The 25,616-nt window shown below is 38.6% G+C and overlaps 1 protein-coding gene across 1 annotated transcript in view; it reads left to right on the top strand.

The window, feature by feature from the left end:
• LOC133530597 (apolipophorins) overlaps positions 1–15,945 on the top strand; it is a 45,208-nt gene extending 29,263 nt beyond the window's left edge. The window contains exons 23-50 of the mRNA XM_061868564.1: positions 76–245; positions 628–773; positions 933–1,332; positions 1,561–1,705; positions 2,084–2,275; positions 2,670–2,908; positions 3,359–3,457; positions 3,710–3,763; positions 4,107–4,272; positions 4,711–4,892; positions 5,206–5,405; positions 5,901–6,030; positions 6,259–6,430; positions 6,664–6,782; positions 7,309–7,437; positions 7,906–8,049; positions 8,555–8,723; positions 9,248–9,453; positions 9,932–10,063; positions 10,443–10,547; positions 10,739–10,923; positions 11,096–11,327; positions 11,842–11,989; positions 12,315–12,455; positions 13,010–13,125; positions 13,817–14,056; positions 14,390–14,584; positions 15,004–15,945. Of these exons, the coding sequence (XP_061724548.1) occupies positions 76–245; positions 628–773; positions 933–1,332; positions 1,561–1,705; positions 2,084–2,275; positions 2,670–2,908; positions 3,359–3,457; positions 3,710–3,763; positions 4,107–4,272; positions 4,711–4,892; positions 5,206–5,405; positions 5,901–6,030; positions 6,259–6,430; positions 6,664–6,782; positions 7,309–7,437; positions 7,906–8,049; positions 8,555–8,723; positions 9,248–9,453; positions 9,932–10,063; positions 10,443–10,547; positions 10,739–10,923; positions 11,096–11,327; positions 11,842–11,989; positions 12,315–12,455; positions 13,010–13,125; positions 13,817–14,056; positions 14,390–14,584; positions 15,004–15,021 (4,574 nt within the window). The 3' untranslated portion in view covers positions 15,022–15,945. The remainder of the gene's footprint in view (positions 1–75; positions 246–627; positions 774–932; positions 1,333–1,560; positions 1,706–2,083; positions 2,276–2,669; positions 2,909–3,358; positions 3,458–3,709; positions 3,764–4,106; positions 4,273–4,710; positions 4,893–5,205; positions 5,406–5,900; positions 6,031–6,258; positions 6,431–6,663; positions 6,783–7,308; positions 7,438–7,905; positions 8,050–8,554; positions 8,724–9,247; positions 9,454–9,931; positions 10,064–10,442; positions 10,548–10,738; positions 10,924–11,095; positions 11,328–11,841; positions 11,990–12,314; positions 12,456–13,009; positions 13,126–13,816; positions 14,057–14,389; positions 14,585–15,003) is intronic.
• Positions 15,946–25,616: the final 9,671 nt, after the last annotated feature.

Genomic DNA, 25,616 nt, shown 5'->3' with positions numbered 1-25,616 from the left:
CAACGTGAGTCTTGTATCCATGTTGGGTTTACATTATTATTCATGACATTCTTATAAATATATTTTGTTGTATAGGTGAGAAGAAGACCGGAAGCGCGGAAGTGAAAGCAGTATACGGAAAGGGCAAGAGCGCCAACATCGCGGTGGATGCATCAGCTGCACAGAAGGAATACGCTGTCAAGATCAGGGCCAACACTCCTCAGAACGACCAGCTTAAGAAACTGGAGCTTAGCATCAACTCAAAGGTACATCGACAGATTGTCAGTTTATTTTAAAGTCATCTTACTGACTTCATATAAACTTGAAGAAATAACATGTGAAAGTTTATCCATGAAAAATAGAAATGGCTACCCATTTTGGCATTTTTAGCACTACTGCTAAAAGGTTTTTATACTGTACAGACTCTAGAAAACCATACTGCATACTACCTTATATTTTAAGTGTTCCGCACCAAACTTGATAACACGGAGTAATTAACTACGGATCGCTTTGGTATCTATCTGTCTGCTACAGGCGTTTTTAATGTAACTGGATACTAGATAAACTTTGGGCCACCCTAAAACTACTATAACTTAAAAATTTAATGAAGTATGTTTCAAATTTTTTTACACTATCATTGTCTTCCAGAACCCGTCTCCGGACACGTTCAGCTCCATCATCATCGTGGACGCTGACGGTCGCGTCTACAAGACCGAGTCTCTCGTTGTCTATTCTAGATCTCACCCGTTGGTGGATGTCAAGTACACCAACCCCAACAGCCCGAAGACTAGCAGGTAATTGAAAATGTTCTTTGATGTATTTTCTTCCTATTTCTTATCCAGGATCCCAATCATGTAATCTAGTTGGTCTAACATATTTACAAAAATATATCTTTATTTATTTCCGTATTCTCTTTTTTTCTTGCTCAAAACTTACCATTTGATGTTTGGCAGGATCTACCTTAAGGGAGAATACCCCAACCAACACCAAGGCAAGGCCGAAATCAAGGTTGAAAATATCAAGGACGTCAACTTCGACATTGTCTCTGAAGCTCAGATTCAAAACAATGACATCAACCTCAAGACATTGGCCAACTCTGATGCTCTTGGATGGAAGAACTACAATGTCCAGATCGCAAGCAAGGACGCTGGAAGCGGCAAGCGACTTGAGTTCCATGCTACCAACGGTGGAAAGAACATCCTCAGTGGAAGCACCTCGTTCATTAGCAAACAGGAAGGCCCGAAGACTATCATTGAAGGTTCAGGATCCGTAAAAGTTAAGGATGAGCAGAAGTCCGCTAACTTCAAGTACATCCGTACACTTCTTACTGAAGGCAACGAGCAGGGAGTTGAGGTAAGAATCAACAGCAATCTCGGAGCCTATTGCAATGAACATGCTATGTAATATTCGACGCTTGTCAAATTATCTTTCCCCTCCTCGCTCCTGTCTTTCTATCGATTTCTTGTTCAGTGGTATTTACCTATATATTCTAATGTTTCTCTCACGCTAGAGAGCGTCTCATAATCAACAATCATATATTATATTTTTCTTCGTTTTATCAATATGTTCATTTTCTTTTAGACTTTCCTGAACCTGGCTATCGGCGAGCGTAGCTATGTGGCTGAGTCCCGTGTCACCAATCTGGAGTACAAGAACTCTTATGTCTACTGCGAAGAGAAGAAGCAGTGTGCTAACGCTGAGCTCCACTCCAAGATCAATGTCCAGAGTGAGTACATCCAAATTATTTTTTAAACCTTAGTTGAAGTTGCAGTATTCACTGGAGCTTGAGCTGGACAGCTACTACGGTTTACTTCAGCTCATGAACTTCGATTTCCCTATGATTTTTTTTCTCCGCATGTATATAAAGAAAAAAAACATCCTTAAAAAGAAATAAGTAATATTCTTGACATCACTTCAAAATGTATTAGTGAAATCAGATAAATGTAATTTTTATTGTAACAATTTAAATCACACTAACGAAAATATACTTACATAAGCACAATCTATTGAGTCTATGGTGTTAAGAATAGTTTCTTCCTACCCCAAACAAAGACATCATCAATAGTTAAATAACTTTAATTTTAAACTTCTCTCTTCTCAACAGAACCCGGCGTCTTCCAACACACGTTCAACCTAGGCGTTGACCTTCGCAAACTGGGCTTCGCACCCGAGTTCGGTCTTCAGATCAACAACGAAGTTTCGGAGCGCAAGCTACCTCAGTACAGCCTGGACCTCCACATCAACAAGGAGGACAAGAAGTACCATCTCCATGTGTACAGCACTCCTGACCAAGGCAGTAAGTAGCAATTAGTGAATTTGACTTATGTCAATTGTCATTGCTATTTTAGTCTAGGAAATTTATCCTCAAACTGACTGACTTACTTAGAGACTAAATTATTGAAAATTTAAATCATTTGCATGTTCAATCAGGCATAGATTAATTTTCATCATACTTAAATTTTAAATTGAAGAAACTCCCATTTTCTACAGTGTTCGTTAACTTACAATTCCTAAACTTGACTGCAAGGACATAAAGGCTACGGTTATCAGTGCTGTTTCCAAGACAGTAAATTGTAGCAGTCCATTTAATCAAGAATCACGATCAAGATAGAAAACTATTAAAAACCATCATGTCTGGAGACCCATAGGAGATGCGTGGGAAATTCTTACTAACTAACCTTTTTCCCCAGAATACCCCGCCGGCGTGACTCTGACCCTCCCCACCCGCGTTCTGGCCCTCGAGTCCGTCGTCTCCTACCCCACGGACAAGGCCCTGCCATTCCCCATCCAAGGCCACATTGAGCTCCACCCCGACAAGAACAAGCCACAGCACAAGGCCGCTGCCAGATTCCGTGTCGATGTCACTGGCGCTGACAAGTCGCATAGTGCAATTGCTGAGTTGGGCTTCAGCCATCCTAGATTGGGCAAGGTAAGACATCGTAACTTGTGTTATATTTAATGGCTGCCGACGCACTTGTTGTATGTTTTAGAAAAACAAAGAAGAGACAGCTATTTAGTTCCCAAGAATTAAAGATACTTAAATATTCATTTCTAGTTTTGACTAATCTTTTGTAGTTTTAAGCTATCAACACTAAGTACAACAAAACTAAGTTAATTACCTGATACCAAAACATAACCCAAAAAAGCTATTGGAGGTGCTTGTACTTTTGTAAGCATAATAACATGTCATATTATCTTAACCGGCTTATTTCACTAATAAATAGTCAATTGTTGAATAAAAAAAGACTATGATAGTATAAGCTTTCTAAAACATCCTTCAAACTGAGTAGCCATTTAAATTTTTGATATTACATATCGGGTCTTCACTTAGGTATTTGGTTATATTTTGTGTGTTAATTATTTTATTGTCCCATTTTAGGAGGCCGTCATTAAGGTCAAGGGAGGACTCCACACCCCGGCCGAGAACACCGTTAAATTCGAATCTTCCGCTTCCATCTCTCATCCTACTCTTGGCAACGTAAGTATTCTATATTTTTACGTGACAAAACGGTGAATTCAAATATTAATATGATTGTCTATGTTTTCCCTACATACCTACTTAGAGATCATCGTTCACAAATATCCCAGTTTTCGTAAGGAATAGCTACAATCCGCCTACCGCCTGATATAATAACATAACCAAGTAAATTAATCTAAAAATCAAGAGATTAAAAAAAAAAATATCCCCGTTTTTGTCCAAACCTGATACCTAATTTGTGACTTTTTGCAGGAACGCGAAACCAAGATTCTCTTGGAAGCCAGCCCGTCTCTCGTCAAGCTGCTGGTGAGTGAATTATTCTTATTGAAAATGAAAAGTGTAAATCCTTAAAACAAAACAACGTAACAAAACCTGTGGAAATGATTACTCACGCTAGAACAGACCTGAGAGAGGCATCCAACACTTCGTTTTCTATGATCGGTGATCATTGATCACATGATGCTTTCTATAGACAATGAAGTGTCGGACGCCTCGGCCCAGACCCGGATCGTTGTAGCGTGAGTCATCCTTAAATCTGATCGATCGAATAGATCATAAGACGAACTTACTTATCCAATTGACTAACAAATAATTTACCACTGATACCATTATAATTATATCAATCTAATTTCAAACCATCTCTTTTCAGGTTGACACTCCCCTCGTAAAGGTCATCGACCTGGAAGCCAAATCCGAGCTGAAGGAGAACCTGCAAAAGGGTGACCTGAAGGTCAGCCTGCTGCAAGGCAAGCCTGTGCTCGCACGCTTCATTATCCAAGACTTCCAGTACTACGAGTTCACTACTGGCTACAGTGGTATGTTTTTTAACCATGAACGCTTTTTACAAGTTTTTTTTGGGGTTCTGTAGTAACATCCTAATGTTCCACAAATTCCAAATTTCGCCGATTTTTTTTAGTTGTTTCACATGGAGCACGTTTTAATTATATTCTTAACAAAAGGCACCGTTGGGGTATGTTTCAATACCTACTTGAATGCCAATTTTTCGATGCCTTTGCACTACTGATTAGGGGCTATGCCTGGCACAGCTGATAATTGCCACAACTCTCGATCTACTTAGTCCTGTGATTTCAAAGAACTGCAGGACGTTTTTTAACCTTGACACATTTACATTGATATTTGATAACTGTTGACCATTTCTGATCTAATGTGAGACTTAAAAGAGTTATAATAGCTGTCTGTAGGTATTTTTTGACCTTAAGTAATCTTTTACTAATTGATATCGGGACTTGCAGACGACAACGGCCGAAGACTGACCGTGGTCGGCCATATTGAGCCGGAGAAGCGCGTAGACATCAGCGCTGACATTGTGCTGCCGAACCTGAAGAAGAACATCATCCATGGCGCCTTGTATCTTGACGGCAACCTGGTCAAGAGCGAGTACGGCGTATCCAAGGAGAACTTCAACTACTTCGTGGTGAGTATAACTAATTTATAAAAAGTGATACTGATATGGCGCCCATTTCATCAAGTTGACAAGGACAACTTCCTGTATAATTCGTCTGTTTACTTATTGGCAACCGTACATTTCTAGTACGGTGGATTTTCATTATCAGGTGCCAATTACTCTGAAAGCAGTTGAAATGCTAGTAAAACTACCCTCGGACTTATATCATTAATAACAAATTAATTTTGAGTCGAATTTAAAGACCGATTAAATTATATTAATTTTAAACCCGATCACCAGCATTTCAGTCCAACATATAAGTGCAACATATCTGTTTTTTTAGAATGCCCTCAAGAATGACCTCTCCACCTTGGAGCACCGCATTAAGGAGCTCGGAGAGAAGGCCAGCAAGGACTTCAAGGACACCCTCAAGCGCGTCGAGCCCACCGCCAAGAATATTGAGAAGTCGCTCGAGGAAGAGCTTTCCAAGCTCAACCAAGAGATCGCCAACGACAAGGTCCTGAAGGACACCTTCCACTTCTTGTAAGTATTAATGCCTTATAGATTTCTTTAAGCCACTGGATGACTGGAAGGGAATGCCCAAAAAATATAAACAATAAGTTCGGCCACGGCAGAAATCCGTTACAAAAAAGGAGGGCACACGTAGTAACACCTCTGGAGTTGCAGGTGTCCAGAGGCTGCGGTGACTGCTTACCATCAGGCGGGCCGTATGGTTGTTTGCCACCGTCGTGGTATAAAAAAAAAAGTAGAGGGCCTTGAAGATTATAGGCCTAGATGAGTTTAAGATAAGAAGGAGTAATTCGCGAACCCTGTAAGCCTAGCTCAGGAGCGGCGTGATAGTATCCCGCCCTTCTAATAGACCATCCGTCCCTCTCTAATTACAGTTAGAAAAATACGGTTAGCCTATCTCGTGGTTGAGATACTATCGCGCCTCAATTCTCAATCTATCTTCTAGTCCTTTATGTCCCCTTACGTGGCCTTTCATTTATTTATATAACGCCTCCGTTCCATTTTTAGAGGAGAAATCTACATTATCATCGCCAGAACCATCGAAGATATTGTCAAGAGCACCAAACCCCTGGTCGACCAGACGTATGCCACCCTGAAGGAAACTTGCCAGAAGATCGAGGCTTTGTACGAAAAGAATGTAAGTACAGTGTTGTTGATTTCGATATAAATATAAAACTCCTCAAATATAATAGCACCTACAAGACTAAACTAACAGTATTATCCTATTCTGCACTCAGCAGTCATCTGCATATTCATGTCGTGAATAATTTTGCTAATCTTCGAGAACAGTCAGTAGAAAAGGGACGACTTAATGCTACCCTTCCAAATTTTTCTATCTTGAAAATCAATCAACATTCCTTTGCAGATCGAACCCCAACTCAAGCAACTGTACCAGACTGCAGCGGCCCTGGTCCGAGAGTACCTGGACGGCCTTATCGACGTGGTGGCACACTTCGCTGCCCTCGTCACCGACTTCTTCGAGAAACACAAGGCTGAGTTGCAAGAGCTGACCAACACAATTGCTGAGATTTTCAAGGGTGAGTGGAGTAAAAATTTCATCAATTGTTTGTTTATGTTTGCGATTGGCATCTAATCTTTTGGCCATAAATACTCGTAGTTTTTGTCAAACTCTCTTTGTGGAATTGTCCTGTTTATTTTACTGGGTATATATTTATTGAACATAGCTCCTATAAGGAAACATCAAACGTCCAAAAGATCATAATTTTTTTTATATTGATACCATTTTATAACTTGAACCATTTCTTTTTAGACCTGACCCGCCTGGTCGTGGCCCAGCTCAAGGAGTTCCGCGTCAGAGCTGGAGAGATCTGCAGCGCTATCACCCAGCAGATCAAGGAGTTGCCCTTCGTTCAGACGCTCAAAGAAAGTGTACGTACTTTTCGAAATTCTAGTTACAGGGGCCCAATAATTCGACAACCGATGGACTATGGACAACTATCGGATATCGGACATGTCAATATTTGGACAGTTAATATAATGTTTCACTAGTTTATTCCCAAATCATAGAACATTAATTAAGTAGTAAAATCTCCTTATATGTACATCTTTGTACAAATACCATACCATAATATTTTCAAGCAAAAGCTCGCAATTGTAATCGTTGACATTATTTATTTCTTTCGACTATCTATAAAAAGGATAATAATTACTCCACTCACTGCATACTTTATTGGACTAAATACAGATGGCACACTCAATGCATAAAGACATTCTCCACCAGACAACCATAGTGCTAAACAGAGATGTGAAAGTGGTGCAAGAAGAAAAGATAATTTAATTAATGACGACGATTAGCGCTAAATCAACGAAGCATTTTGCTACATACTGCTAATCCATGTTATCGACTACGAGCGTAGCTAAGTGGAAATTTGCTAAGATTTTCTTTCTTCTACAGTGGCAAGAGCTGGCTGTGCCCGATCAGGTCATTGGTCTCCTGAACAACGTCTACAATGCCATCCAGGACGTCGTCCCCACTCCCGAAGCCAAGGCCTTCGTTGAGGCGCTACACAACTATGTACAGAAGGTAACTTTCATCACATATGTCACGTGAAAAACGTGATTTATTTTTCCCAGCATGACAGGAACACAGTGAAGTATTCTTATTGTCCAGGTGTTTTCCTTATTTCGCCTGACCGTCCATCCAAGACTACGATAGGCTAAATAAATTAGAGATTTATAGTGCAACAACTGGCATTATAGTTTAACTTTTTAAAAACAATTTAAATTCTCATAATATTCTTCGTCTATCGTAGTGGGATATAATAATTCCAAGTTAATGACGACTCATGGATGCCTCATAATATTTTAATATCATTCCACCAGTCTTCTTCCATCTATCGATTGAATTCTTCTTGCGTGTGCCTAACACATTACATAAAATGGACATGTATTATGTGTACCTACAACAAAATAGCGTATTATTGGAGTAGATAGCTAATTAAGAATCACGTTGTTGTCTAAAAAACTTTAACAAAAACGTTGTTCCTCATAGAAACTCAAGCAAGAGAAGTGCGATGACGCCAAGGAGATCCGCCAGATCTACGAGAAGTTCGCTGTGGCTCTGACTTCGCTGGTTCAGTTCGTGCGCGGCCGCGTCAATGCGGCTGGCGTGCCCGGCATTGTCAATCTTAACCCGGTAAGTAGAAAATATTGGTTTGGTTAAGTTAGCTTGAGCACCTAAACTCCTAGCTCACATAGATAAAAGTCCGTAATATTCTTCCGTATTATTCCGGCCGTATTATGGGCCGTTTTATGTCAAAACTGTACATCCTCTGGGAATGATATTAATTTTCATACCACCAGGAACACAAAAACAAAACTTACTACTAGACGAGTTAGTGAATCTGGTTTTCTTTAAGATGGAGTGACTTCCCCTGTTGGGCTGCTTCAAACTCCACTTAAAGATTTTCTGCAGCGAATTATGTGGTTTTTTAATGTTCTCCTCTTTTTTGCAGTAAGTAAACATAAAAGCGTATCAATGTATTAAAAAACTTGATTGCTTCTTAATGGGATTGACACTCTTAGAAGTGGAAGAAACATGGGAGTTTTATGCCAAAATTTCCAAAGCATAGTTGAATCTTCGGGGTTTCGAAATAACCGCTGTTTTTTATCATCATCGTAATAAGTCACCCTATTTACAGACCGCCTTCTTTACCGCCCCCGGCCGCTTCTCCGCACCGTCCATCTCCGGCGTAGCATCCTTTAGCCTTCTCAACCAGTTCCTGAGAGGAGACGTGCCTGACGCCCTCGCCCTGCTCAGAGCCTACCGCCCGCGCAGCCTGAACCCGCTTGATGAGATCCCTGCTAAGCGTAAGTTGAGCTTTAGTTCTAGTTTTACTTTGAAACACTTCAAAACACTTACTTCACTCGTAAAATATCTTAAGTCTAACAAGAAAAATGAACACCAATGAGATTGTGTACAATTCCCTAAATCGATGACCAGTTTTCATTGCTCTTGAGTGATGCACTTGCAAATCTTTGTATATGTACGGGCAGATATCCGTATACAAAGATTATTTAAATCTTTAACTGCGAGTTTAGAGCTCTAATCCATGGCTTATAATTCAGTCTATCTTTTACAAAGGAAACATGTACTTAGGATATTGGTCTAAAACTAATAAATTGTATTCTCTGCTACAATGGTTCTAATAAATTCAGATGTTTCCATCATCAGTTTTCGTATCAAGAAATACATACCTACTAAGTCTCATAGTCTGATTACTAGTCTAATTAAGCCTTATTAAAATAAGTCCGCCCATTTTTGGCCAATGATTAAATCAAAATAAGTGTCAAAAACACAAATATTATAATACCTACTATACTTTTCCCCACAGTCCGCGCTGTGGTCGTTAACGGCCAGCACATCTTCACCTTTGATGGCCGCCACCTGACCTTCCCCGGCAACTGCCGCTACGTGCTGGCCCACGACTACGTCGACAGGAACTTCACGTTGGCCATCCAACTGCAGAACGGCAACCCGAAGGCTCTCATTCTGGAGCACCAGGATGGCAAGTCTATTGAGCTTAAGGACAACGGACAGGTAAGCAATTTTTAAACTTCTTGTAGAATATTTTTGTGACACTTTAAAGGTGATAGATAGACTGTGCAGTTGACCCTTTTAATTCTTAGTGGTCTGAATCCATAATGAGCTTTTGCTATAGAACCACAAGTTTTCTTGAAATCTCTTTCAATAATTACCAGATTTAAGATGGGTGTACAGTAATCTCTCAAATATTACAGCTATTTCTACTCTTAAAACGCTAGTACTTTATTCCAATGCTACTGTCTCCATTTTACCTCTTTAAATAGAGTCCTTTCATGCAAATGTACCAAATTGGCAAGCGACAAAGTTAAAGTGCTTCCACACACTGTCGCTTCAAAATCAGTACCAAGTCAGCTGAGACAAGCTCTGTACTGATTATAATCATATCTTGCTTTCGATTTCATGTTGTCAATCCCGAATCTGATGTTGACCATGGTCATAAATATGTAAATAAATAGCTGTTATCCTTTTTCAGGTTATGTACAATGGTGCTGCCCACGGTTTTCCCGTATGGGAGACGGATGTGTTTGCCTACAAGATGGCTAATGGCCGCATCGGCCTCGGCTCCCGCTACGGCATCATGGCTTCCTGCACCAGCAAACTCCAGGTAAGAGAAACTCAACACATAATCTCAGGATCTTCTGCAATGTCTAGAATAACTGTTTCCAAAGTGCCACAATAATTTCCATCTATATTCTGAATAATGACTGAATAAAAACTAATTGAATGTAATCCCTTGTCATAATCCCCTTATTTTTTTTTAATACTACGTCGGTGGCAAACAATCATACGGCCCGCCTGATAGTAAGCAGTATCCGTATGCCTATGTGCGCCTGCGCGTTGCCGACCCTAACACTCCGCTCCCTCATTGAGCTCTGGCAATCTTACTTCACCGGCAGGAACACAACACAATGAGTAGGGTCTAGTGGTATATAATTAGTCTTGGCTTTTGAGTCAATGATTCTCTAATTGTTTCCTTTCATCAGGTGTGCTACGTCGAGGTATCTGGCTTCTACTTGGGCAAACTCCGCGGTCTTCTCGGAGACGGTAACAACGAGCCCTATGACGACTTCAGGCTTCCCAACGGCAAGGTAAGATATCTATGAGTATCAACTATACCTGATTAAATGTCAGAAACCTAATATCATTTACTCCATAGCATTTCAAAGAATCCCGAATTTGGCATGTCTTGATAAAACCGCTTCAAAAGTATTACAGTGCTTCATGCACTTTTCCATTTTTCTGTATTCTAATCCTGATTTTTGAACTTCTATTTCCCTAGATCACTACCTCCGAGAGTGAATTCGGCAACGCCTACAAACTGGCTTCCAGCTGCCAGCCAGTGAAGACTCCTGAACATTCGGCACATCAGCACCACGCTGCACTTCCAGCCGCTTGTGAAACTGTCTTCGGAGGAGCTTCGCCTCTTCGCCCGTTGTCGGTTGTGCTCGATGCTGCTCCATTCAGGTACTTTTCATTATTCCTCTTGCACGAAAAGCTACTTACAATCAAAACTGGGGTACGAGTACCATCAGCACCATGCTGTGCTCCTGGATGTTGTGAGACTGTGTTCGGAGGAGCTTCACCTCTTCGCTCACTACACTCAAAATAATATCTTAATTTTATTTAACCTCAACAGACAAGCCTGCATCCACGCTGTCACCGGCGATGGTGCCAACGCGCTTCACCAAGCTTGCGACCTCGGCCGCGGTTACGCTGTCCTCGCCCTGACCGGCCTGCTTCCTGCTGTGCTACCTCCAGCTTGCGTTCAGTGCACGGACGCCGACAAACCCAGGACTTTAGGCGAGAGTTATGAGCTGAAGGTGCCGAAGAAACAGGCTGATATCATTGTCACCTTTGAGACCACCAAGGTAAGTTAAAGCAACAGAGGATATCTTATGTTGTATTTAAATAAATTTGGTAAGAAGCAAAAACATTAGTGTTAAACCTATCAAAGTTCGAATCCACTGCCATCTGCTATATTTTGTTTTGAGTACGCCGTTTTTCAATTCAATTTCACTTCTTCTGTGCCAGATTTTAGTCTAGATTAAAGTTAAAATTGTATGTAATTCATAGGTACAAACAGCAACTTACTACCTTTACAGTAGGAATGATGGTACATCCATATTTCTGCCAATTTCAACCCTCTAATAATAATAATAAAAATTTGATTCCGTTAAAAGCCTTGAGCTAATGAAACTAAGATCCATATTAATGACTCAACATTTTATCATTTAAGCATTAAATTGGCAACTAGGCACAGGAGGCACATTACCTTTGACAATTTTTTGTCAAGGAGGCTTGAACTCACGACCTTCCGCATTGTTTGCCAAATTGAGCGTTAAGTATCAGTGACATTATGTTAAAACATTTACTTGTTTTCAGCCTACCGAAAAGAGCTACAAGGAGCTGGCCATACCTCTGGTTTCCCAGCTGGTCGACACCCTGAAGGCCAAGAAGATCGATGACATCAAGATCTACCTCACCGGAATCACTCCTCAGTTCCCGTACCCTGTCATTTACGATACTGACCGTAAGTATCATATTCAGGCTTAGAATAATTAGATATCATCTTTTTCCCGATAGGGAATGATTAGGGGTAAGCTACCATGAGTATGGATTTAAATCCAGTTATTTCAATCAAGTTCCAGAAACATTTAATTATACATTTAGCAATTACCCAATAAAGTAAGGCAGTTAATCAAGAGAATTTTATAATACATTTAACAGCTGGGCTTCGACTCTTTATACACCTTTTTCTTGGTTTCCTTTTTGTACGCGTAACGTTGACCTATACATAGATAAATTGTTATAGGTTAAAGGGTACTGTGAGTTAGTAACGCTTTTTCTTTCTGCAGTGAAACTGAAGAACCCGAAGGTTCAGTTCAACGACGAGAGCCGCTCGGAGCACATCAAACACATCGTCACCGGCTGCGAGAAGGCCGACCAGGCCCAAAGGGTCATCCTGGACTTTATTGAAGACCTCAAACGACTGTTCGGTAAGGGTTTTATCCTTTCATTACTTTATGCTCTGCTATATTACATGTTACTCAGCACTTTTTCGTGCAAGAATTATGTGGAAATCGTACACGATATTCTCCTCCGTTAAAAAATAAACAAATTATTTATTCAATCAACAGTAAGTAGTTATACGTATACTGTACGTATAGTTATTGGTACTTCTTTTAAAATAAAACATTACCTTTCCAGTTTTTTCTTAAATAGTTTAATTAGATAAGCGTGTATTGTCCAATTGCGTAGAAACTGTTGAAAGATTGATGTTTATAACGATGAGATCAATAAAGTATGTACTTTATTGACCTTTTCTTTTTCTTTTACATCATGCGCTAGGGTTTCTAGGCTTTTCTCCCAATCCTCGATATGACCAGTTTTTCTGCTCTTTTTCTTTTGCTTCGCTCTATCTGCACTTTATCAATAAACATCAAGCCTTGGGTACTTATCGCTTATCTCTTCATCAACGCTTATTTTTCCTTTATCCTTGCTTAGTAAAATTGTCTCCAAATACTCATCTATTTTATTTTATTTATCGCAGGTCTTACCAACGTGGTGGCTGGATACCACTCAGTGCTGGAGCTGCCGCTGCGCCCTGGTGCTGTCAAACACGCCATCAATGTTGTAGGAGAGCATTGCAAGCCTCAAGACTTACTGGTAATTATCTTCTCTTAGCTGCTATCATTTCACTGGTAGGTGGTCAAGTCTACCAAATGCCGAATAAGTTGTGGGTCAACGAGAGGGCAACTACGGAGAGAGAGCCTGAAAACTTGAATCAGGGATCTGACAGACCCCGCAGGCAAAGGCGGGATGAACTAGACTCCTTCTTGAAAGAGTGATCACATACAGCGCTGGTTTGACATCATTGGAGAGACCCTTGCCCGGCACTGGGACACGACAGGCTTCATGAAACATAATTAATCTTTTCTTAGCACCCATTATAAGTAAACTGAACTTTTGAAACTCTGTCTTTTAAATTAAAGTTTGAAATCACAAGCAAAATTATGATAGACTTCAGATTCTCCAGTCATGTGTAGATTGAGTATCTACTATCGTATCTAGTCAAATGAAGATGCAAGCTTTCGGTACTATTACCAAACAAGCAAACAAACTATTCGTTATCCGGTGCCATGGGGTGCCCCATTGAAAATGTGTTAGATTCTGATGATGATGATGATGAATCAACATGTATAATTATTTTCAAAATGTAAATAACTTTAGGTATTTCTTCATAACTCGCTAAGGTTGGCAAACTTTTGAGACGAGGAACCAAAAACCAAAGGTACTAGATATCACCAGTTTTAGGCATCTCAAAGAGTCACTGTTTCAAACAACATATATTTTTCAGGTCAGCTTCTTCCAAAGCCAAGCCTTCAACACCCTCTTCGCCGAGAACGCCTACACCCACACCCTGATCACCGTCACCGACGGCCTTCAGATCGGCGGCGGCAAGAGCCCCGACCAGGTCGTCGGATGGACTGATGAAGCCGTGCTGCTGTTGGGAGACAAGAAGCAGAGCCGAGAGTCGGAGCAACTTAGGCAGAGCTTGGATATCCGCAGGGACTCTTGCATTGAATTCGCTGAATCGGTAAGTCTTTTGGCATTGATTTTGTAGGTAATTTTTAACTTAAACCACCTGGTTTAGGTATTTTATTCTATTTTGGTTAATGATGTTTTTGGTTGCTGGGCCAAACTAGCCAAAGACTAGATCCCATAGGATGGATATCGGACGGTCCAGAAGAAAACCAAGATTGAGATGACGGGACGACCTAAATAGTTTTGTGAAGAGTGGCAAGAGTGTTCGTTGGATCTAATGGCGGAAGAGAGGGGAGGCTTTTGCCCAACAGTGGAACATTCTTATAGGCTAATAGAAAAATGTTTTTAGTGTAAATAAATACCACTAACTCATTTCTCGTTTTAGACGGACGGCATCACACTCTCATCCACCAACTACCTGAAGCTAAACCCCGGCCAGCAGAAGCAGTTCCTCCAAACAGCAGCTGGCGCCATCACGCATAAACTGCTCTCGCAGAACCTCATCCAGGACTGCACGTGCGGTTATGCTGATCCGTTCCTCGCCCGGTCCTTCTGTTTGAACAAGAGCAGGAAGGAAGCTGTAAGTTTATTTTCCGTCTCAGTTTTGTAAACTGCTATAGCCCCATAGTAAAATTAATGCCCCCACTTAAATACCCATGTAGCCATACTAACTTACTGATGTAAAGGAATTGACTGCATAAGGCGTTCAGTTTGACCCCAATCCACGAGTCCAAGAACTAATTTGTCTAAATACAACATTATGACCAAAATGTTTACGAACATTGCAGATGTAATGAGCTTATAATATGTGGATTGATTACTCAGTGTATGTAACTGTACGTAATTAGGCATTAAAACACTTGTGTCACATTGAAACTTGCTTTCAGCTCGTTTCATAAGCCCACACTCATATTATAATGTGTTTAATTTTATAGCAGCCACATAAACTACTATTATTCCACTTTTTTTTATTCTAATCGTTACCTCTTTTGTTCACAGGCCCGCAGAAGAAAGTAGAGCGACTGTATCTCACAAATCTAGTGCTACCGACCAAATACTAGACCTACAATCAGTCATTCCGTTAGTGTAAATTAAAATTATTAGTCTATGAGTATAGAAAGAAAGAATATGCCTTTAAAGTTTTTAAAGCACCAGGCTAACTATGCGTGGTATTTTCAATGACAAAGTGTGCCAATGTCATTATTAACGTCAAATTTCTATGAAAATATTACGTTTATAATGATACTTCCATTATTTGTTCTGTCAAACTATGTGCAGGATTAGCTGAGATGGAATCTACTAACTTTAGAATTCAAATGCTTGTCATAAATATGGAAAAAAAATATTAAGACTTTGCACGCTTGTCATAAACATAAACATCACTCAAACGGCAAGATCCCGGGCGCAAAGGAGCTAAGGTAAACCTTACTCGAAAGTGTGAAGGTTACTTTGACAGCGTCCGCCATGACACCTACACATAGTTGTCCTTGGCGCTGTGGGCACGACTAGTAACGACGACTTTAGGTGTTCTTGGCTTTCAAAAGGTTAATCGGATTCTTTCTGTTCATTAATAATATGAATGCAAAGAACCCTATAGGCGTCATAAGTTGTTGTGCCCATAGCGCTAAGTACGCTTCTATGCGCTATGGCGTACGCAAATAAACTTTTGCTTTTAAGTAAAGTTTACATTTGCTGACTTAAGCAATTTTTGACTGTGCATAACATTTTTGGATGTGATCATTTGCGTCTAACAATAAGTAGTAAAAACTGATGTTTATATTTTGTTAATTGTTATATTTGAACGATGTATCTCTCTTTTTCTCTACTCTGTGACATGTCAGGTTTTAAGGCAGTCTTTATTTATCAATGCCGATTATTCTAAAGGTATTAAATTACCAATTGCTTGACATTGTATTAGAATAATAAAAAAATATGTTACTAGTTTTGCCTTTTACTTTATAACTACTCCTTAATAAGATCCAGGATCCTTAACCACACAGCCACAGTACGATTTAGCGACCACATAAGTGTTCATAGAATTTCAACTTTAGCATTCTGATTTAAGGTTCAAATTAGATTACAATTTCGGGAAATGTGACTTGTCTTCAAATGAATCAAAGCTGAATACAATATTTAAATGAACGAAAAGCATTTTCTCGAACTCGTTAATGTTCAGGTCTTACTGAGGAAGTTTTAAGGTAAAAGTACTAGTGCTCGACGCTGCACTAGTAACCGACATGGGCACTTTATGTCATAGAAATATACGGATTATATAATATATAATCCTTGTCACTTTGACATAAAGTGCCCATGTCGAGTATTAGTGCAACTTCGAGCACTAGAACTTCTACCTTACTATGGGACCAACCCTGAAATCGCGAAATAAAAAATTGACTCAAGGTCAACATCAGACCAGTAAAATGTATGAAGCAGCCAAATTAAAAAAATAAAAATTTGCTCAGTATTACCAAAACATTAACGGGTTTGCATAAATGCTTTTCGTTCATTTACATGTGATTTACATACTGTATTTGGATTTTATGGAAACCTTGTAGTTTGGTGCTGCCTGGAAAAGGGTTAAAATTAAAGAACGAGGGGCTCGTATTCAATTATGAATGAATGAATGAATTTTATTTGCGGAATACGGGTTACATAGGGTTGTTAAAAATATAGTATGTACAAGTTCTCCATATTCTATAGAAACAAGCATGCAAAAATTATCTGTATTTTTGATGGATTGTTAATGATCCAACAAAATACAGAGACTTAGCCTATTAACAAGTTTTATCGAACAACATGCATACTATTACTATGTACATTTAACATTAAAAAATTCTTCTATCGTATAAACATTTAGGTCACATAACCAGGCATACAAATTTGTTTTAAACTGGTTAAGGCATAGATTTTTTTATATTTTTTGGAATTTTATTATATATTTTTACGCACATAAAATATGGACTATGTGCCGTTTGTTTCAAGCGAGCTTTAGGTACCGTAAAACCACCCAACTATAGTCCAAAGCTCCCAACTATGGTCCACAAATAAACTCAATTTTTCTCGTTCAGGTGTGTATTTTACTATATTTTTGTATTTCTAAGGCAAAGTATGTTTATAAATGGAAGGTAAAACTAGGAGTAAACCACAAGGAACATTGGTATAGATACTTAATTTCCTTTTGAACTTGTGGACCATAGTTGCAGTATTGGACTATAGTTGGGTGGTTTTACGGTACATATAATTGATCTTTTTGTCTTGATATCCAGTCGTTGTAGGGTTTAACTTCATAGTCATAAAAATTACAAAATAATCGTCCAAGTCATGCAAGCATGTCTGGCCATGCTCAGTGTAGGATTCCGTAGTTACCATTCTGTCAGAATAAGCTAAACGGGGGCTATTAGTAAAGTATCATGTACGTTACAAGCATAAGGGAGTACCTTCTCAGCGTTTGTACGTCTTTCTACTAAGAAGAGAAGACTTTTGCAATACAATGTACATGATACTTACTAAAAGCCCCCGTTTAGCCTTTTCTGACAGAATTATAACTATATTTCTCTGCAATAAATGTTAAATGCTGGTGTTCAAACCCACGACCTCAGGGCTGAAAACGGCACGCCGGTGGTCTCCGCGAAGTCAGGCTTTTGAATCTCTTATATTCTTAAATAGGTTTCAAAGAATAGGTAAATATTCAAAATCTAATAGTACATTACGATACAAGTGCGAAAAATAGGAAATTCGAAACGAGTGGCGATAAATTAAAACACGACCGAAGGGAGTGTTTTAAATCGACACGAGTTGCGAATTACCTATTCGCACATGTATCGTACAACGTTTTACAGTACATATGGCCCTTTAAATGTTCGACACAGTAACGTAATATGCTACTTCTCGCACTAGTGCTATAAAGTAGCCCCATATGTACTGTAAAAGATCCTTACAGATTCAAATAGCAATGTAACACAGGAATGTTACTTTTGACAGTGGTCTCAGTCTATACCTAAAGAACTTGTAAATTACAGGCTACAATAAGAACCACTAGAATCAGAAAAGTATGAAAAAACCGGCCAAGAGCATGTCGGGCCATGCTCAGAGTAGGGTTCCGTAGTTACTCCTCCGTCATAATAAGCTAATCTGGAGCTTAAAGTATAGTAGATTGAACAACCAAGGGATGAACTGTGGATGTACGTCTTTTTACTATGAAGGGGAAACTTTTTGCGATAACTCAAAAACAGCTAAACTAATCATATCCGCTATAGTTTTCGTTTAATGTCTTTTTTAAGCTCTACTTCCAAGATATTTTTCATATTTTTTGGACCTATGGTTCAAAAGTTAGAGGGGGGGACACATTTTTTTTTCTTTCGGAGCGTTTATCTCCGAATATATTCACTTTATCAAAAAATGTTTGTTGAAGACCCCTATTAGTTTTGAGACACCTTTCCAACGATATCCCACACAATAGGGTTGAAGCAAAAAAAAAATTTCACCCCCACTTTACGTATAGGGGAGATGCCCTAAAAAAATTTTTTAGATTTTATTGTACGACTTTCTCGGCTTTATTGATTTATATATCCATTCCAAATTTCAGCCACGGAGCAAAGCCTCGGACAGACAGACAGACAGACAGACGGATATGGCGAAACTATAAGGGTTCCTACGGTAAGTTGACTACGGAACCCTAAAAAAGCATTTAAATAGTAAATAAGTATTACGGGAACAGATCGCCCTAACTCCAAACCAAGCAAAGCTTGTACTACTTAGTCTCTTGTTTATGGTAAAATGTTGCCAGCGATTAAAAACTGATGGTAAATACTTGTTTTACGGGATTTGTCTATACCATCCCATTACTGGTGCCTGTTCCATTATAGGGGTGTTTATGTGTTTGTATGTTAGTTTGCCACCATCATGGGATAAATTATTATTTGAAAAGAAAGCAAGGTTTGCTCACTATTTTATAGCAATACGTACGCTTGTTCAATCTAGTGAGGTATAGTACTCGTAGATTGTTAACCAAGGGATGAAAGGCACTCACCGAGGAAGGCTGAAATGCAGAGAGAGCGCCGATAGCCCGAGACTGAAATAGTGCGTATCACCCGAGTTAAACACTCTACTTTTCATTTCGAATACGAGGAAAGTAAAATACATGTGTATTTAAAAAACATGACTAAGTATATTAGTTTCATTGAACAGTTTATGTAAAAGTATTCGTTATTTATGGAATGGGGAGTTAAATATCAGAATGGAAACTGTCCAACAAATTCATTTAAAACCACCCCCACAAATGTTAATTGCTTATCGTACATAAAAAAAACGGCCAAGTGCGAGTCGGACTCGCCCATGAAGGGTTCCGTACCATTTATGACGTATTAAAAAAACTACTTACTAAATCTCGTTCAAACCAATTTTCGGTGGAAGTTTGCATGGCAATGTATATCATATATTTTTAGTTTTATCATTCTGTTATTTTAGAAGTTACAGCGAGGGGGGGGGGGGGCACATTTTACCACTTTGGAAGTGTCTCTCGCGCAAACTATTCAGTTTAGAAAAAAATGATATTAGAAACCTCAATATCATTTTTGAAGACCTAGATCCCCACACGTATGGTTTTGATGAAATTTTTTTTTTCTATTTTTGTGTGAAAATCTTAATGTGGTTCACAGAATACATCTACTTACCAAGTTTCAACAGTATCGTTCTTATAGTTTCGGAAAAAAGTGGCTGTGTCATACGGACGGACAGACAGATAGACATGACGAATCCATAAGGGTTCCGTTTTTTGCCATTTTGCTACGGAACCCTAAAAACGTACTTGGAATGTAAATGCTCTAGAGCAGAAACGAGTCACTTTCTGCACACCTTGTAGAACAACAATGAACCACTTTCAGAGCGTGAGAAATTCAAAAGTAATTCTTCCGACACTTAAGAGGGAAGAACAGCTTTGCGATCCTAGCGAAATAACGGTAAGTAAGTAAGTAAATATTCTTTATTGCACCAACAATTTATACATTTTACATACATGTAAAACTACAAATGAATTTAACGGTTTAACGGTTTACTTTTATGAAATTCCATTTCGGTAGAAAACGTTTTCTACTAAATATATCTTAACAAATCGTTTTGATTATGATGTCGATTGCTTCAGCATAATATATTCTAGGCTTATAGGTTTCCTTTTTTAAAAACGATTGTTTTACAAATTTTGAAAAAAGGAAAACGTACTAAAAAATCGGTGGAAAATGTTTAGAAGTGGAAAAACATTTTTTCGTTTTGTATGGACTGTCACATGGTATATTTAAGAAGACAAAATAGTACATTACGATACAAGTGCGAAAAATAGGAAATTCGAAACGAGTGGCGATAAATTAAAACACGACCGAAGGGAGTGTTTTAAATCGACACGAGTTGCGAATTACCTTGTGGCATGTATGGGACAGAGAGGTGAAATCAAACACAAGTGCTTACTCGCGAGCGGCTGTATTGTAACTAACTCAATGTACATCGTCAACTTATGTATATCTATATCTTACACTACTACACACACCTCATCTGGGGGGTTGTTGAGAAAAAAAATTGATGTAAATTAATTTTTTTTTATATAAAACTATGTATACACTATCAAACATTTTGTTTTATTTAAAGAAATCTAAACATATCGATAGTACAACAAAACACAATTATGAAATATGTTCACATAAAGTCAAACTATTAATGTTAACACAACATGACAAAAAAAAGAGCAGTGACACATGAGTCACTGGTTAAAAATCTTAGTCCTATTTTTATGAACAAGATCGATCTTACCATCTATTTCTAACTTAACATTTACTCCATCGTCCTCAATCACTTTAAAAGGTCCTTTAAAAAGATTATCAAATTTTTTTCCAGTTTCTGACTTAATCAAAACTAGATCATCCTTTTTATAAGTCACTGAGTTAGATAACTCATCATAATATTGTTTTCGTAATTCCTTAGATTTTAACAAATTTTCCTTGGCATCCTTATGAGCTATTTGTAGTCTGTATTTTAATTCTAGAGCATAATTATCGGGATTATACAGTGGTTGTACAGTTTTAATCAGATTACTAGGGATTTGACATTTCTTTCCGAAAACCAATTCAAATGGGGTATACTTTGTAATTGAATGTACTGTTGTATTGTATGCAAAGCACCAGAACGGTAGCCAATCGCTCCATGTGTCCGGGTGACCATCGCACTGAATTCTCATAAAAGCGGCTAAATGTTTGTGCATATTTTCCAAAGCACCTATCGATTGGTGGTGATAAGCGGTCGAATTAATCTTATTTATTTTTAGTAACTTACAAACTTCTTCCATAGTGGATGACATAAACTCGGTACCTCGGTCCGTTGATATCATACCTGGAATACCGTATCTTAATATAAAATTACTAACTAGAGTTTTTGCTACGCTAATCGCATCCTTGCGTTGCAATGGGTAAGCTTCAATATATTTCGTTAGCTCGCATTGCAACGTTAGGATGTACTTATTACCTTCCGTATCGGTGTCTAGTGGTCCAAGCAAGTCGAGGTATATTTTCTCGAATGCTGACGACGCTGTTGTCGTGATAACCATAGGTTGTCGTATATTTTTAGAGTACTTTGTTACTTGACATTTACTGCATTTTTTCACGAAGTCTCTGACGTCATTCTCTATAGTTGACCAATAATATTTAGACTTGATGTTACTAACCATTCGGCGAACGCCGGCATGTCCGCTGGTTGGTAGTAAATGATAGTCGTTAATGATAACTCGTCTCTCGTCTTTGTCATCTATTCGGATTATATTTCCTAGGATTTTTATTCGCGGTCCGGACCAGTCTTTCATCGTTTTTATTTCATTTAACAATGTTTTTATAAATAACGCGTTTTTATCATTTTTTATCATACATAACTCGTCTATATTTATATTTCTACAGAAATCACTCAACATATTCACAAATACGGCTCGCGTGAAATGAGACATATAGTTAAGGTTTATGTAGAGACGTTTTTTTATCCCTTGCGTACGCGAAACAATCTTTTTCTCTAGTTATTAACTTATTTTTTCTTAATTTTCTTAACTCGTGTTCTGATTCAAACAACATTTCTATTGAGTCATTAGGTTTTCTTAATATTTCCGCAATTCTCGGCTGATCAGACCTTGAATTCTCGGGTATACTAAGATCTCCTACACTCTCGTCACACAACTCCTCTTCTTGCCTCAACTTTTTACTCTGTTTCCTTGTCATAACTGTAACTTGTTCGCTCATACTTTTTAATTCGTCGGACGAAATTGAAATTCTACTTAACGCGTCTGCCACTACGTTCGAACTTCCTTTTATATATACTATTTTATAGTCATATTCCTCTAATTGCAATCTAAATTTAATTAATCTACTTGACGGATCCTTCATGCTGAAAAGGTATAAGAGTGGTCTGTGGTCCGTCATTATTGTGAACTGTTTTCCAAATAAATAAGGTCTAAAATAGCGTACACTCCAGACGATTGCTAAAAGCTCCTTTTGAATGACAGGGTAATTTAACTCGGCTTTATTCAAGGGTCTACTAGCATAAGCTATAGGTCTCTGATCTTTGTTACATAGTACCGAACCGATTGACCTTGAGGATGCATCTGTTTTCAAAATGTACTCATTTTCTGATGAAAAATCTGGGTATTGTAAGATAGGGGGAGTAATAAGTTTCTCTTTTAATTTATTAAACGAATTTTGGCATTCCTCTGTCCATTGAAATGGTATATTTTTCCTACATAATTTGTTCAATGGTAATGTTATTTCTGCGAAATTTGGAATAAATTTCCTATAGTAGTTGCAAAAGGCTACGAATCTCCTAACTTCATCACTGTTTGTTGGTGTTGGGTAATTCTCTAAAACTTTAGTTTTTTGCGGATCTGGTAACACGCCTTCCGCTGATACTACATGCCCTAAATAAAGTAGTTGTTTTTTCAGAAAATCACATTTTTGGGGGTTTACTCTCAAGTTGACCTTACGTAATCTTTCTAATACGTCGATTAAGTTTCTATTGTGTTGGTCCATGTTTCTGCCGAAAACAACTAGATCGTCCATGTAAATAAAACACTTTTCATATGAAAGTCCTGACATTGCTATTGACATTACCCGGGAAAATGCACTGGCACTGATTTTGAGGCCGATTGGGAGCCTTTTCATACGGAATTGACCTTGACCTGATGAAAACGAAGTTATATTCCTACTGTCTTCGTCCAATGCTGTTTGATAATAAGACTGCTGTAAATCAAGATGGCTGAAATATATTGCACCTGACAGGGAATCTAAAATATCGGTAATATTTGGCAGTGGAAATTTATCGTCCTGGATAACATTGTTTACTTTTCGGTAGTCGATGACTAAACGCCATTTCTTTGTATTGTTGTCAGACTTTTTTGGTACTAATAGTATCGGACTATTCCAATCGCTTTTAGATTCTTCAATTATATCGTCTTTAATCATTTGATCGACCTGCCTATTAACCTCCGATTTCATTGACGCTGGCAACCTATACGGTTTCGTATATATGGGTTTCGTGTCCGGTTTCACAGTGATACTTTGGGTCGATACATTCGTAGTTCCTAATTTATCCCCATCTAAATAAAAAACATCGGCGTATTTGGCACATATTGACTCTATAAGTTTTCTGTCTTCGTCATTTAAATGATTTAACTTCAAAGACGACAATAACCTTTTAACCCTTTCTACTCCGTTGTCGCATTTTTGAAAGTTGCAAATGTTATAATCACTCAAATTATATAAAGTAGGTTCAAAAATAGGTAATTTTATGATTTCGTCACTTGTATTTAAAATTCGCACTGGTATTCTACTTTGCTTAACTCTACTTATACTTCCCGCCAAAAATACATTTTCGGCCAATTTTTCGGAGTTTATAACGTAATCCTTTCCTAAATCGAATGATTTTACTTTAATTAAATGTATAGACTCACTTCTCGCTGGCAAAGATAAACAAGTTTCGTTTTCATTACTTCTTTGTATTCGTAACACACACCTTTGATTTCCATAATGCAAAGTAAGCTCGTCCTTTGTTAAGTCTATGATCGCATTATAAGTTCGCATGAAGTCTAAACCAAGTACTCCGTCCGCATGACACGGCATATCCTGATCTTGCAAAACGTGAAACCTATGCCTAATCTGTATCGTATTTCCGTCATGTAAAGTCACGTCCGCCACTTGTTTACTAGTAATACTGCCACCTACTCCTGATATAATAGTACCCTTCTCATATATCTGCGATTCTGTGGGAACGTTACTTTGTTGTAAAATTGATATACTTGCGCCATTGTCAATCATAAGAATAAGATTTTTTCCACCTACAATAAAATTTACATAGTCTAATCCGTCACATATAGTTAAAACTTTATGCTCGAAAAAACTGAACTCTGTCTGTCTCGTCACTTGTCGAACTATGAGGGGTCTGCGGCTCGTGTGTATATGTATACACGTTTCCGCGGTGTCCACGACTCCTGCGAGTACTGGGATGTCCCCTAAAATTCGTACGTTGTCCACGGCCCCTGTGAAAATTATTACTAGGTACAGTACCTCTATTAGTGGGATAGCGTGGTATCCATGGGCTGTGGTAGGCTCTGGCTCGATTGGGTTGGTAGCTGGTGGGCCCGCGCCCACGCCAGCCGTAGCGCTGTGGCTGCTGGAAACCTCTTCTGTAGCCGTAGTTCATGTTCATGACTACTGGCTCGGGCTGGGGTCGCGCCAGCTCCTCGTCTTGGGCAGCTCTGACAGCTTCTTTTAATTCTGTGTATTCTCGGGCTGCTAAAATGGTACTAAGACGGCGGTTCCTCAAACCGTCCGTGAATTTCTTTATAGCTAAGGACTCGTTGATTGGTCTAAGGACATCGCGCGCCTCGGGCTTCCCGTCGGCTTGCGCTATCGTTAGGCCAATGAACAACTCCTCGATCTTATCACCATATTGAGTAATAGACATATCGCGCTGTGTTATGTTATTTAATTGTTCAAGTAAAGAGACTGCGGATTTCTTCGGCAACAAATATTTTTGTAGATCAGTCACTAAATCGACAACAGTTTCATAACTCGATTTAAGTTTTAGTTGCGCAATTTTATTAATTCTTGTTTTAAGGACAAATGAAATTAGTATTTTTTTCTCGCAACTTTCGTTCAATATACTGTCTAGCATTTCAATACCGGAGATCATTTTTTCCACGGTCTCCTCCTTGCCGTCCAAAATAGGTATTAAGCTGTTCGCTTCCTTTATTTCGAATTTTTTCTCCATTTTAATTGGTTTTTCGGTTACACACTCTAAAACTTTATATTGTAAAATTTTACTATAAGCTTTATCTATTCTTTCACATAATAATTCTAAAATATAACACTCCTCGGACTCAGACAGATCATCTAAATTAACAGAAGTGATTAAAGATCGATAGTCCTCATATATCAACTGTGCATTGTCAATTTTTTCCTGACCTTGTTTTAGTTGCCTTCTAGCCTCGCCTAATTTTCGTAGGTATATGCGTATATTTTCTAACTTATTATATATAGTCTGTAATTCTAAATTCATACCCTTAACATTTCCGACGCTTTTCACTCCCGACACTT

This window comes from Cydia pomonella, chromosome 23 (assembly GCF_033807575.1).
Source record: "Cydia pomonella isolate Wapato2018A chromosome 23, ilCydPomo1, whole genome shotgun sequence".
Taxonomy (NCBI): domain Eukaryota; kingdom Metazoa; phylum Arthropoda; class Insecta; order Lepidoptera; family Tortricidae; genus Cydia; species Cydia pomonella.
Note: the sequence above shows the minus strand (reverse complement) of the source record. Positions and strands in the feature narration are given on the sequence as shown.